This window comes from Pyrus communis, chromosome 13, assembly GCF_963583255.1.
Source record: "Pyrus communis chromosome 13, drPyrComm1.1, whole genome shotgun sequence".
In the NCBI taxonomy this organism is placed as follows: Eukaryota; Viridiplantae; Streptophyta; class Magnoliopsida; order Rosales; family Rosaceae; genus Pyrus; species Pyrus communis.
In genome coordinates, this window is record NC_084815.1 from 2375199 (window position 1) to 2390451 (window position 15253).

The 15253-nt window shown below is 37.0% G+C and overlaps 3 protein-coding genes across 3 annotated transcripts; 2 read left to right on the forward strand and 1 right to left on the reverse strand.

The window, feature by feature from the left end:
- Window positions 1-706: 706 nt before the first annotated feature.
- LOC137713051 (mRNA-decapping enzyme-like protein) lies at window positions 707-5930 on the forward strand. The gene is made up of 8 exons (XM_068452288.1): window positions 707-1062; window positions 1195-1235; window positions 1372-1421; window positions 2303-2447; window positions 2919-2975; window positions 3357-3477; window positions 4547-5029; window positions 5404-5930. Exons 1-8 carry the CDS (start codon window positions 904-906, stop codon window positions 5458-5460), a joined length of 1113 nt encoding a protein of 370 aa, XP_068308389.1. The 5' UTR covers window positions 707-903; the 3' UTR covers window positions 5461-5930.
- An 836-nt stretch (window positions 5931-6766) lies between these two features.
- On the forward strand, window positions 6767-8803 carry LOC137713782 (small RNA-binding protein 11, chloroplastic-like). Its single transcript, XM_068453133.1, has 4 exons — window positions 6767-7008; window positions 8000-8068; window positions 8164-8270; window positions 8358-8803. The coding sequence occupies exons 1-4, from the start codon at window positions 6888-6890 to the stop codon at window positions 8463-8465; spliced, it is 405 nt and encodes a 134-aa protein (XP_068309234.1). The 5' UTR covers window positions 6767-6887; the 3' UTR covers window positions 8466-8803.
- A 2148-nt stretch (window positions 8804-10951) lies between these two features.
- Window positions 10952-12243, reverse strand: LOC137713969 (probable F-box protein At2g36090). Its single transcript, XM_068453330.1, has one exon. The coding sequence runs from the start codon at window positions 12157-12159 to the stop codon at window positions 11101-11103; it is 1059 nt and encodes a 352-aa protein (XP_068309431.1). The 5' UTR covers window positions 12160-12243; the 3' UTR covers window positions 10952-11100.
- Between the last annotated feature and the right edge of the window lie 3010 nt (window positions 12244-15253).

Genomic DNA, 15253 nt, shown 5'->3' on the forward strand with positions numbered 1-15253 from the left:
AATTGTCAATAACAATTTTCTGAGATTTTTCAGTATCTAAAGCAACACGAAAATAAAACTCAAACATAACTTGATTTAATAGATTAGGTAAGTTGATGACTATATATATACTTGACCCATAAGTAACATGAACTACTACTTAACGGTAGACTCGTTTAAGCAATATTCTTGGGAAAAAAAAAGGTTTACAATTTCTTTTGTTACGATCAATAGTTTTGGCTTGAAATAATGAGAACATGGTCATAAGTGGAGGTGACAAATCAACAGATTAGGTTGTTAATGGGTACTATTAAAACCTATATAATTTGATATTATCACAATACAGATGTGAGATTGGTAGTAATGACATTGGTGTAAGGTGAGATCAAACTAAATAGGTCTCAATGGGTACCCATTAACAACCAATGGGTCAATTTGACACCTCTAGTCATAAGTTCCTAACTAAAACATATATATCGTGTGAAGTATTAAATTTATAACTTAAGTGATTAAGAGTGTTTATCTTTACATCTGAAATTTTATATTAGAATTTTTATGACACAACACAAAGACGACAAATCCATGGTCACCAAAAAAACATCATTAAATTTTTTGAAAAAAAAATAAAAAAAAAACAAAAAAACAACATCATTAAATTTTGGGACTATGATCCGCATTTATGTGACAAAAATGGGCCTAAAAGCCCATACTGCAACCCGAGAAGGTGAGGCCATAATTGTAAATTCACAGGATTAAGCAAGCACAGCAAAATCTGTGCAACTCCGTTGCAGTGTTCTTCCGTCACACGCTCACCCCTCTCTCTCCGCTCCCCTGGCTTCTGTAGAATTCCCGGGCAAATAAAACGGAAAATTCAAAGGAAAATCGCCGGCGCTAGGGTTTAAGTTTCTCCGGAGCCGATTAGAAATGTCTCAGACGGGGAAATTGATGCCGAATCTCGATCAGCAGAGCACCAAAGTGCTCAATCTCACGGTGCTGCAGAGAATCGATCCCTTCATCGAAGAGATTCTGATTACGGCCGCCCACGTCACCTTCTATGAATTTAACATCGAGAGCAATCAATGGGTTCGTTTTCCGAATCGTAATTTCCACTTGTCCATTTGGTTGCCCAGAAAATTATAAGAAATTCAAGGGTTTTAGAATTAATCCAAATTAAGTGTTGAATTTTTTAATTAATTACGTTTTGGGTTTTTGCAGAGTCGCAAGGATGTTGAAGGGTCTCTCTTTGTTGTTAAAAGGTAAATCTTTTTACTTTTTGCATTTTTTTGGCTATTGTTTTGTGTCTGTTGGTTTTTGTTTTCGAAATTTCGAGTGAATGCTGATATGGTTTCGCTTAGTTATACTGATAGTTGGATTGCCTGTTGTATTGTTAAGGAATACTCAACCGCGTTTCCAGTTCATCGTTATGAATCGGCGCAATACTGGTATAAATTCTTTATTGTCAATGTTGTTTTATGTTGAAAGATATGCTCTTTGAATGTTGATAGGGACAGTTGGTTTCCATTTGATAGTCACGGTATAGATTGTAGCGCATTTTACCACTAAAATAATTTTTTTTTTATTTTTACTTGATGTTTTTGCTACTGTTTGTCTCAATCTACATTACCATCTGTGTGCAGTGTTTAAACTTTAAATGCACGTCTGGACAGTCTCTAAGCAAAGATAAACATACATCATTTTGGTGTGCTTCCACAAAAATAAATGAAATATCTAAACTGATCGTTCGAACGTGTCACTAATCTATAAATAATTCTCAAGATTGGTTTGTTTGGATTGTTAAGAAGCTTGGACGATTTGATCTTTGTAAAGTGACACGATATTTATGTTCATGCAAGGTTGAGAAATAGATCAATGTAAAGTATAAAGTTTCATAAAGTTGATCAAAAAGTGGAACTTGTTTTCTCAATGACACATAAAATGAGTACAACCAACATGATTTGAGAGCCAAAGTTCAGACAGAATTGTTTACCTGTTACAAGAAATCTAGTTATAGCGTTGTTTTGAATCTATCAACACAATGTAAAATTTGATTTTGTAAAAGTGTGTATTATAATTTATATTATACTTTTGAATAAGGTCATTCTCTTTTGGATAGAATTCTTATTACCTTTCTGTTGAAGTAGGTTTTATTTGTGACAACTTTTAGGAAGTCGTACACACTGTCTTCCTAGAATATCTGATTTGATCATCTATGAAACTGAACGACACTAATTATGTTGGTAAAATATGTTGTTACATACATCTATGCATATATCCCTTTAGATATTTTTTTATTTTATTAATTTTATGTTTTTATTTTATACAGATAACCTAGTGGAGAATGTCTTGGGAGATTTTGAGTATGAAGTTCAAGTTCCATATTTATTGTATAGAAATGCATCCCAAGAAGTTAACGGCATTTGGTTTTATAACGCACGTGAATGTGAGGAAGTTGCAAATCTCTTTACTAGGTACAATGTCTTTCTCATAATTCTTATTGCTTCCCTTTTGAGCACAAATTGTTTTTTAGTTTCTAAGAAAGAGTTATAGACATTTAATTGCATATCGCAGATTTGCAGGATGGTAATATAACATTACAGATTTTTTTAGGGGTATATAGTTGCACAATATATTTTCTCTTACAAGAGTTTGACATTAGTAAAGTTTACAAGTTATACAAATGCTTACATATATGTGTAACACAACACAAAAGGACAATATATGATGTTAAATGTTGAAGTTATCAGCAGCAGTGTGACCCGGGTGCATGCATAAGATACATATGGATATGCATACAAACAGAGAGCATAGCATGGGATCTACAGAAGTAAAATGGTGACTTGGAAATACTGGATACCTTAGTTTCGTGTCTGCATTAAGCTATGTGGATGTAGATGTGCCACATTTACGCATTTGGATTCTAATGCCTTTCCTTTTTACAGGATCCTGAATGCATACTCAAAGGTTCCACCAAAGTCCAAAGTGGCTTCAAGCAAAAGGTTTTACCCCCTTTCTCCATTGTTGCTCCAATTGTGTTGTATATTTTTATTGTACTTCCTGTATTCAGGTTCAGAATTGACATTTGTTCTTCAATCTTAGCCATATAAAATTAACTTCAACCTGAATTGTTGTAATGTTAGATAACTTATATAATATATTTCTGAAAAAAAGAAATAAGTGGTGGAAAGGGCCCCTTAAGTTTGGTACTATCCTTGGTATGAGTTCCTGTTGTTTCTAATATTTCTATATTTCCATCTTCTCTTTTGTCAGTATAATTTTTTCTGCATATCATGAGTTGCATCATTAACTTGGGTTTGTTTATTGAGTAAATTGTGCCTTCAATGTTGCATCTAATTTTCTTTCTGCTTATTAAATTGTAGTGAGTTTGAGGAACTTGAAGCAGTCCCATCCATGTTGGTCATGGAAGGGCCGTTGGAGCCATCATTGAATCCCCCTACTGCTGCTGAGGCGCCTGAAGATTCTTCCTTTATAAGCTACCTGGTATGATTTCATGCATGGTGGCTTTTCGATCTGCTTACTTTTATGTCGTCTAGAACTTTTCCCCTATGGATGAGGGATTTGCAAGTACCAAGTGATCTAGTATAAATTAGTTAGGTATGAACTACATAACATTAGATAAAGGGGTTTGAAATGCACTACATGATCATTACAAAGGCAAACAAAGGATCTAGAAATGACTCCTTTCAAGTAGTCATTTGCAAATCCCCCTCAATGCATTGCATCCAGTCATTTTAAATCCCTCCCTCGAATCTTTGTTGGTGCATTGCTAACTAATTTAGCCTAATCCCTGGTGGTTCATTATGTATCATCTATAAGTATGTTATTTAATTCCATGGTTGAGATGCTTTTGAATTCATTCCTAGAGTACCTAAAATTCTTTTAAGTCATAGGCATACCTGAAGAACTCACTGTTTGGGCTGTTTGAGTGAAGTTGTAGCCGAGTCCTAAGCGTTTACCTCTCAGTAAAGCATTTGGAGGTGCTAAAATTGAGTGGACTTTATTTCAATCCTTTTCCTCAGAGATGTTAGTTGAGGAAATTTTGGGATAACAAAGGCAGTTGTTTCTGTCTTTCTGATTCCTCTGAATAACAAAAATATAATTCAGAAGCAATACCAATTATAGGAAGAGTATGGGTGTGAGAGTAAGTACTTGAAGGACATTGAAATCGCAAGGGATGTTTCTTAGTGAATGCCCATGTGAAATGAATAAAAGCATATTTCTTCTAAAATTGAGAGAACTATCTTAACTGAAGTAGAGTTTACAGTTCATCCAGAAGATGAAAAAGCTTATATTGATGCTCTAATTATTACAAATGATATTGTTTCGGCTAAATTGGTCTAAAGAAACTATTTTATTATTTTTGTGATATGAGCATTCTGAAAAACCCGAATGATGTATTTGCTTAGACTTAAAGAGAATGATGTCTCTGGATATTAGCATGTCATTCTCTTCCGGTATGTTGTCTTTGCTCCGTATCTCCTTTGTCCTTACTCATTATAGCTTGTTTTCACTGATGGCTAATCATATCGTCCCCTCATATTTACTGCAGGCAGCTATGAATATTGGAAATAAGGCTTCAAATGCAACAAATTCAAGACTGCCCTATCAGTCTACTGGAACTGTTCCCACGCCTTCTTATGCACCCAGTGCCGTTTCATCCCCTGCACCAACTCCACAAATACCAACCCATTCCCATTCAGTCCCATCTACACCAACCCCCCTACATGGCTCCTCTGATCAAACCACCAGCAACAATCGGGTCGCTAATCTTATAAAGCCCTCTTCTTTCTTCCCTCTCCCTGTTTCCTCACCTCCTTTGGTCATACCACCTACCTCTTCATCTGTGCCATCTGCTGCTGTACTTCATCCACCCCTGAATCTGCAACGCCCCTATGGCACCCCAATGCTTCAACCCTTTCCACCACCAACACCCCCACCATCTTTAACTCCCAATTCTGCTCCTCCCGCTCCGAGTGATGGGCCTCTTATTAGCAGAGAAAAAGTTCGAGAGGCACTTGTAGTGCTTGTTCAGGTATTTTTGTGTTTTGTCTCTTTTTTGTACTCAGAATTACCTCCTGTATTCATGAAATAATTGCCCAACATATAGTGAGCACAGTAAACCTTTTCTTTTTGTCCAAAACACGGTTACTTCATAGAAAGCCTTTTATGAAATTATATTTTATATGAATTTGTGTATATACGTTGGGGGCATTAGTCTGCTGATTTATATATCAATATGTAGAAAGAAAAGAAGTCGGTGTATCAACTATAGATTCATCTTACTATGTTTTGCATGAATTGTACCTGTCTCTTGGTTGTTGACAATCAAACATTTGGCCTCCAATGTTTTAAGCATCCTCGACCTAAAGTTTTCTCATGACTGACTCTGTATTGTTATTCTTTCAGGACGATCAATTCATCGACATGATATACCAAGCATTGCAGAAAGTGCACCATACATGATAACTTAGGGAACCGATGGTGTCTTCCTCTGCATATTCGATCGAGTACAAAATCATGTAGAATAAGTTGTGTATATAGTTATATAGTTATTCTACTTCCGGTCCTCAGGAATAATGGCAGCGCAACAGCATAAGGCGTAACAACTGCGAAAACTTATCCCCGCGCCGAGCTGGTCAATGTTCCTGAGGAATTTACTGACTTGGGAGGGTTGCAAGGGTGGCACTCACTCGGCCTGTTTGTTAATCCATATGTATCTCCCCCTGGACTCTTTGATGTTTGTAACACTTAGTTGAGTTTTTTTTTTTTTTTTTTTTTTATTTAATTAATTATATTTCCAATGTTTAATTTGGATGAGTAATTTTGGTTTGTTAGGTGGTTTGGTTGCATTAGTGGTATTCAAACTTGTGTTAACGACCTCTAATTATGGATCTATTTTATTAGTCTATTATTGAAGCTTAGCTGGTAGAGCATACCCTGAACAACTTTGTGTTTTTCGTCTTCTTTCATGCACCGGAAGCCGGGAGAAAAACTTGCATATACACGAAGTTTGTTGTAGTGTTGTAGTTTGGCACGGTTTCATGGTGGGGCAACATGTGGATCTCAATTTCTTTTTTCAAATTGGTGGTTAGCGTCTTTCTCTTTAACTTGCTGAGTTTCGTGTTCAAATCCTCGTACTTTTTATTTACAAGCAATATTCTGTACTACTTTATTTACAAGGGATATTTATACTAATTTACACCAAGGGGAGAAGGGGAAGGGGTTTGAATTATGAGATGCACTGAGTTGAAGAGTAAGATATGATGTACGGCCAGTTTGGAGTTGTGCTGTGAAAAAAAAAAAAATGATGTTTTCAGAAGCAGGGGAAGATGCTTCTGGTTTTTGCTGTTTTGGACCCATGATTTTGGGGAAAAACACTTTTTTTCATTTACCAAACATAATTTTAGCCCCAACTTTTTTAAAACGCTGCTTTTAAAATAGTTTCGGTAATGTCAAACCAGTCCGTGGTCATATGAGATGAATGAGAATAATTCTCGTTTCTTGCAAATTCATTCCTATACTAAACATGCCCTCTAAATGGACTCCATTTTTTGCTCATCATTTGAAATGGTAGTAATGCTCACTACCTTAGTAATTACCGTTGGATGAATTAAATTTGATCTATTTATTATACACAATCTCATAATTTAAACTTATGTAACGACAATTAAGAGGGCAAAAGAATCACACTACTTTGAGGTGCTGTACAAAAATATCTCTGTTAGGACGTGAAAAGCAGATAATTAATAATTAGATAGGCCCCCAACATTGTTAAACCCTGTAAAAAGCGGCCCATTAATTAGTCACAAGTTTCAGAAACCCCTGCCGCCCCCCGCCCTCCTCTTCTTCCTCTCTCCTGTGGAACAAGTATCAGAGTCTGATCGTAAGCAATGGCGATGCTTAGAAGATTGGTGCACTCAAACCCTAAATTATCGTATTCCTCCACCCTTCTTCTTCCTCCCGCTCTTCTGATTTCCTGCAGGGGAATCGCTACTAAGCTCTTCGTTGGCGGTATATTACTCTCTCTCTCTCTCTCTCTCTCTCTCTCTCTCTCTCTCTCTGTTTTATCTCCATTTCTGTAAAGTATTCTGCTTTAAGACGAAATGAAGTTGTGTTCTCTGAATAGGAAGTTCAAATCATATTACAAGCTGTGTCGAACTCGAACATAATCGGATATCATGTTTTTTCATCCAATTTACCAAAATTAAGGAGAAAGATATAATCTTTGGTGGAATTAATTTGTTTGAGAAGGAGTGGATTGGACTAAGTTTACAAAGTGTTTGTTAGACTTGTGCTTATCCAGTATTGCCCCCTCAAAAGAGATTATACATATTGGAACAGGACACATTGAAATTTACAAATACCATGTTCCAACCCAATTCGACGGTTATGATTTACCATTTGCTAACGGAAGACTTGGGACAAAACCGGTCGTAATGGCTTTCCAGGATTCATCCAGCCGACCCCACTTAGTGGGATAAGGTTTTGTTGTTGTTTGTTGCTGTTGTATTTTTCAGAAATTTCTCATCAGAATGATGTATTTAAGAGCAATCATGGACTCTGTTTAGTGTAACCTTGCTCACTTTACACTTGCTAAAATCCGGTTCTTGGTGGGATGAGAAGTTATGGGAACAATTCCATTGCTTCTCTGACTCTGTATCTCTGCCATCTGCATAAGAAAATTTATGGTATTCTTGTATGATTTCACCTGTGGAATAGCTTCTTTGAGAAGAGATTATGTAATATGTATTGGGGTTTAATTATTTAAGTGGTAAATGCAAGGTGTGGGTTTCTATAGTTCTGCTCTAGCTAGCAAAATGAACATTGGTCACCCAAATTTTTTACATTATGGCATATAAGTTCGTAGTTTTTGCATTGCCTGAAGTCGTTTAACTGCCATCGGTTTGATTTGTTTTCTCTTGTTTATTTCTCATGCAAATCTCTTTGTTTGTTGATGTTTATCCTCTTGATTTGAAGAATTCTTTGTCTCCCCGCGTTGTAGGACTATCGTTTTACACTAATGAGAAGGGGTTATCTGAAGCATTCTCTCAGTATGGACAAGTGATAGAAGGTGATTTGCATTCAAATGCAAGAATACTGAGGCAACTATCTCTAAACTGATTATATTCTGTCATCTTGTACTTAAACCTTATTTATTTTTGGCAGCCCAAATTGTATCGGACAGAGTCTCAGAAAGATCGAAAGGATTTGGATTCGTGACCTTTGCTTCAGAAGACGAAGCCCACAAAGCCCTGGAGGAGATGAATGGCAAGGTAATTCCTTGTTTTCTGTTTTCCTTAATCCATTTGAATCTTGCCATAATAAATAACTCTAAAATGACATATTCAAAACACTCGCAGCCACTGAATGGACGCGTTATTTTTGTGGACTATGCAAAGCCGAGAACCAATTATGGCAGTGGAATGCCGATTGCAAGAGGACCTCCTGATTCAATAAAAGACGGTTGATCTACTTATGCAGGGTCTTCTATTCGCTGGGAGGCACTTGCAGGAAGGATTAAATGCGTGGAAAATCAAATTCATGTGAGTTTGCTGTATTATCTTATCCTCAAAAACAACTCAGAAGCACAGCCAAGGCACAACAAAGCAAGTAAGATCGTATAGAATATTTCATCAGATTTCTTACAACCTCCAAATTCAGTGGATGGAAATTTGATAAACATACCAAATTCTTTCAAACGCTATATAGTTTGGTAAGGATAAAGAATTCCTGGAAGGTTGGACTAGCAAATAATGAAGATGTATTGCTTTTGTTTATATAAGCATGCTTTTCAAGTATTTGTTTACCCTTCCCAGGCTTTTGCTTAGGATTTTATTTGAGGTAGACTGAGCAAGAGAAGGAGGAGGGGGCGTGATAGAGATAGAGGGGTGGCAAACAATCATTGGAAGTGCATGTGACAATCAGCTCATGCGCGTCTAGGTAACTTTTGGCCATTAATGCAGTGGGGCGTAGGTAGGGCCCACAGTTGCATCAATGATTGGGAGTCACTCACATGCGCATGAGCGATGTCCCTAAAAGAAAACCCGTGCCTTTTTCCTGGAAGATACTTTCGGAAGGAGAAGGGCCCTCGGGAGACCATCAATGCTTTCTTTCTCACACACACTCGTGTTGCATTCGTTGAGATTTAAAAAGATAATTTTCTGATTCATGCGATCCTTTTGCCTTTTGGGATGTGAATTTGTAGAAGCATTAAGTCCATATGAAGCTTGTGACATAAACAATCAAATTGCAGCAGGAAGCCTAAAACTTTGGTACTACATTTTGGGAGAAATGTAAACAATAAGCCAAATTATAGACCCACAAAAAAATATGAATCTGTACTCTTTCATATTTTGCGGTTTCTTGTAAGTTGCAAAAATCCAGAACCAACCTGCTGTTGGCATGTTGCTGCTAAATGGCAAACGTTGTCGAAAGAGATGTGGACATCCCATCAGATTCTAGTCACCTAAGAGATCAGTGGCACATCTCACTAATTTTAGAGGCTTAGCAAATGAGTCGTGTTTTTCGTATTTGTGTTGTACCCATTATCTTAACGGGTTATGTCGTGTTAAATTCCTTATCTTAATAGGTGATCCGATAATGACCCGACTTGTTAATAGCTCGTGTCATTTCGTGTCAGGTTAACGAGCCATGCAAAAAATTGTCAAGCCTAACGTCTAGATATGGTAAATGATATCTTATTGGGTTATTAATAGGTAATCCAAAAATGACCTGACTTGTTAACAAATTTTTACTGATAACCCAATAACGGTCTAATTTGTTAATAGATTAATTCAAAACCTATTATTTTCGTGTCGAGTTAATGGGTTACTCTCTTAAAAGAGCAATTGCAAAGTGGCTCCCTACCCTCTCAAGAAAACAAAACACAGGAGACTTGAGAGAGACTTTTCGCCTTCCTTTTCCTCCTGCTCCATTGTTGTACTTGTAAATGGCTTTCCTCGTGAGTTAACAACCCACTTCCCACCGGCTTTCTTGGCCATTGTCGACTCAAAAAAAGGGCAAATCATGCCATCATGGTCCTTTACAATCGGACCATTTCCTCAATTTTAATTGCCGGCTGAATTAGGTGAAGTAAGGACCCCTTTTACGCCCTTTCGTAAGATGCTTTCCTTCATAACTCACATACTTCCATTCATGCCCTAATGACATTTTTTTAATGTGCCCATAACACGGAGTAGTACACCGTATGTTATTATACAAGATGAGGGAATTTTTTTATTTTTATTTTTTGATGTCTCCCTCCATTTGTGTAATGAAATATGGTCAGACACACTGAAAAATCTCTCCATGCCCTACACTCTACATTTAGTAACAAAAAAATCAGGTTTTTGGGAAATATTAATTGACATTCATATTTTATGGAACATCAATGTCGATAGAAATTTCTTTATGTTATTATGCAAGTGGAGAGATGTTTTTTTTTCTTCAAGTGTCCCTCTATTTGTGTAATAAGATGATGGCTTATTTGTCCATGTTTGAAAAATATCTCCACGCCCTACACTCTACATTTATTAACAAAAAAATCGGGTTTTTCGAAAATATTAATTGACACTCATATTTTGTGGAAGCATCGATGTCGATATAAATTTCGAAGGTTAAAATGGTTGAAATACATTTAAGAAATACTAAGGGTTGGTTTGGTATTGCTGTGCTTTGAAGAAAAAAAAATGTTTCTGCTGTGCTGTGAGAATAAACTCATTTTTGCTGCTTCATATTTTCAGTTTTTTTTCACTCAAAACTGTGAAAATAAGCTGTTTATAAGTGTTTACCAAAACATCTTTTTTAGCTTAGTTTTTTTTATACCCACTTTTTATAAAAGCACATCAGTACCAAATCAGTACTAAGTTGATTAAGCATTCATCAATTAACCATAAATGTTTGGTAGAGTAGCATATCCATGACAAATTTATTATAAATAAAACATTTTGTGCCACTCACATCATTTTCTTAATTTCTTATTTATAAGAATATGTTGGTATTGAGCCTATATCGTTTTTTCGGTTTCCCTATACTTGTCTACATATGTCTACATATTTTTTCACTAACCCATTGGAGGAAAATAGCTGAGAAAATAAATAAAAATCATCTGCACAAAATAAATAGCCAAAAGACGAAAAAGCCCAATACCCCAAAAGCCACACACAAAGTATCTAATGTCCCTTCAGTCCTCAGCTTCCTCTCCTTCCTTTCCTTCTTCCTCTCCAAGTACTCTGCGTACCTCTTCCTTCCTTCCGCCACCCTCCTCCTCCCCTTTCTTCCCTTTCTGCCCTTCAATGCCCTCTCCAAAATTACCAAACCCTCCCTGCCGTTCAAGTGCATTCCGTCCATGTCCTCCACCTGCAAGCTCACCTCCCTTATCTGCATCTCCCCTCCCCCCGACCCTCCGCACGTGACCAATATCCCGCACTGCACGTGCTCCGACGCCGTCCCTTTCTCCCCCGGCAGAATCGACGCGAACCGCGCGTGCACCTCGCCGCTTAGCCAGTGCCGCTGTACCGACACCGGCGAGTGGCTTGAGAGGTTCATCGCCCGCCGTCCGGTCGGGTCGATCATGATCCAGCTCAGCGTCAGATCGTCCCCGAGGTCGCGACAGGTGTCGGCCTCCTGCCCCTCCGGGTACTTGATTTGGGTGGGGACCACGTCCTTGGGGTCCAGCAGGTCAATCCGGAACGGCGAGCACCGGAACCACCCGGTCACGGTCTCCGTCTCGATGACCTTGCTCAGGATGAGCTTGCCGCGGTGGTAGATATCGACGGCGGAGATTAACTCGCACGGACGGTCCTGATCGTGTTTTGGCGCGATACCGGAGGTTGCGGTTACGGTGTTGGGTTCCAGATTGGCGAGGAGAGGGAAGGAGTCGGAGAAGAAGGAGAGCGGGCCGGCGGGGAAAGTGGAGATGACTTGGCTGACACGTGGCGTGGAGGTGGAAGGCCACGTGGAGTGGCAGATGTTGGCCCAGAGGGGCTGGTGGGAGGCGAGCGCGTGGAGTTCGGAGGAGGTGCAGGCGGCGGAGGCGAGCGTGGGGCCGTCGAGGCGGGTGAGGATGTGGGTTTGGATTATGTCCGGATGGACGGCGGATATTGAGGCGGAGCTGGCTTCGTCGGCGTCGGTGGACGGCGGTGGGTGGCAGTAGCAAGCCATTTGGGAGTACAGATTGCTTTTTCCAAATAGTTTGGGGTACACCGAAGAAGACTGAAGAGAGAGGTTTATATTTTGGGGTTTATATAGCAACGTAATCAGGGGACAATGCTGAAGTCAAGAGCTCCTTAATTATTGACCTTGGGTTTGAAATTTAATTACGAGATTGCCATTTTCATTTTCTCTGTGGGTTTGCTTGATGTTTGACTGCTCAGCCGGTACTCATCATCGGGTCATTGTTCAACACTTCCCCTTGACGTGTAAAATGATCAGCCGTATTCCTTCCAAATTAATCGCGTTATAAGGTTTAGGTTCAAGTTCTTATGCTAATCAGTAATCGGACTTAAAATAAAGAATTGAATTTCAATTGTGGAGTATTAACGAGTTTACTAATTATTAACGGATCAAAATAGATATAAGGCGCACATACAGATTAAGAAATTCGTTGTAAAGAGTGAAAATTAGGAAATCATGTAACATTTATTTATTATTGCCTCACATATCTAAAAGAAAAAAAGCAAAGATTTTTGTTCTGGTGAATTATAAACAATTTATATGAAATCAATAACACTCATACTCTGATTTCAACAATGTTTAATAAACAATTTCAATGGCAAAACAAATGGTGATCCTCCCCAATTAGATTCCTTCCAACTAACAATAAAATACTACAAATACATGAAATCCAATGGAGCATCTAATTTTAGGGTGAATATGTGATGGTTGGAACATTAATGAATACAAAAGAATATGAATTGAGCTTTACTCTCACAAATCACAAGTTGATATCTTGGATTACCCTTGTAAGTTAGCAAACCTCCCACAACCTTATAAGGAATATATTTTTCAGTGTACTCGAAATACGGAACGATATGTTATATAATTTATACAATTGAAGAAACACTTGAAAAAAAAAAAAAAACTTTTCATGACTTGTATAACATGTGGCATGTCGTCTCGTGTTCAAAATACACTGAAAAATCTCTCTTGAGAAGTAATGAAGCCATCGAGGACTGGCTAGATGACTCATTTTAGCCCTTTGGCCTTCTAAGATATTAATATTTTAATGAACAGTACAGGGTCATATTTGCCTCCGTCTCCAACCGAGGGTCAAAGGGCCATAGGGCTCGTTTTAGCAATGGTCAGCCCTTTCAAATTCTGTGGGGCCCACGAGCCCTCTGGTCTAGCCCTCGGTTGGAGACGGTTTTCAAGCTATTTTCGGCCCTCTGACCCTCTGGACCTTCGATTGGAAATGGGCTGAGAATCCTCTCCAGATCCTCTTTGTGAGGATCTTGAGAATCCTTAAATTGTGTCCATTCATCGCACATCGTATAGTCAAAATTTATTTTAAATATTTTTATTTAAAATTAAATATAAATAGTATCTGACAAAAAAACTAATTGTACAATATATAATGATCCGACACAATTTAAAAATCTTCAAAATCCTTCGAAAATGATCTGGAGATGATTTTCATTCCTTAAGAAGGACCTTCAAGGGGTCGAAGGTCCAAGCCAATAAGAGCGACATGATGACATGTACTTAGCATATTTTAATCAAATAAATCATCCCATACGCAACCCCGCCAATCTTTTTAATTATAATACTAATTTTTGGTCAATGTCATAATCGTATCTTTCTAAGAAGTTTCTTTCTTGTTATTTTAATCCGTCTTATTAGTCGATAGGTTCACCATGTAAGAACGATTTTTAATGACTGACGCTGATTGATTTGCATATTCAATTATATTGAATAATACAATATAACAAGGGCTAAATTGAATTAACAATTTCCGTGCTTATAAAGTATTTGAAAGATTATTTTTGTTAAAAAAAAAATTAGAAATTAAACTATATAGTGAGTTTCGTAAGGATTCAAGTTCGAAAATTAAAAGTTTTGTTAATTCTATTGTCAATAGGTTGCATTTGAAGATTCTGAATAAAGAATGATAGTTTTAGATCACATGTGAAGTTCAAGTGCACCCTATTAACAAAAGAATTGACAAAACTTTTAATTTTCAGTTTAAATCCTAACGAATATCACTACAAAGATTTAGTTCTTAATTTTTTACCACGAGGATAATATCTTTCAAATGCTGTATATAATTACGAGTACCATTAATCAGATTTGCCCTATAATAATTTGATAGTTGTAGGCAGGTTAAATCACCCTATCATCCTATCAAGTTTATCTAATTCAAATAGACATTTTTGCTTTTAGCTAGGAAAAGTTTATGGTCATCACTTTATCATTTTCTTCATCATTTTAAAATTATCTAAAATAAAATAAAATTAATTAACGATTATTTTATAACGAATAACGATTGACATTTTCACAAAGTACTCTCCATTTGTTTACATATGTAGATTACTAATTAATAATTTGATTAATTTTTTGCACAAATTATCTTTAAATATGATTAGAATTTTGAGTAAATAATTTCGTTTATGACATTTGCACGTTTAAAATGTGGGAACCACACTTGGGGTAACAAAGAGATGCACCCATAGGGTCCCATGGGGTGAACAAGAATATGTACCTAGTTTATTTGTCTGTAATAAAAAAATAAGATGTTAATGACACTTCAAAATGATATTTTTACACTTTTTCATTTATATTTTCTTCCTTGTATTTTTACTAATAAAGAGTGAATAATAATTTTTTTAGTGTGTCAGTAATAGCTTTTTAATTTTTATACGTAAACTTTCTTTTTTTTAGAGTAATATCTTAATTTTTATAGTTAATTGACAATAGGTAAGAAACACGCCTTCGGAAAGTTGTCGAATAGTGGCAGTGCTCGGTTCAAACATGATTGTTCATCCTGCATTAAAATATATGAACAAGTCATTTTCCGCAGCTGTTTAGGGTTAGAGATTGTTTGATTAAGTGGACTGTTAGACCAAATTCTTAAGTTTAATTAGGTGGTTTCGTTGTTTTCAAATATTATCAGTCGTCATGCATTAGTTGGTAAATACATCGAGTGCCCACTAAATCAAATCCACACTATTCAGTAGTCAACAACTCTTAATATAAATGAAAAGACATACTGGCTGTGGAAACATCCGAGTTGATGACCACAAAATACTGATATCGATAT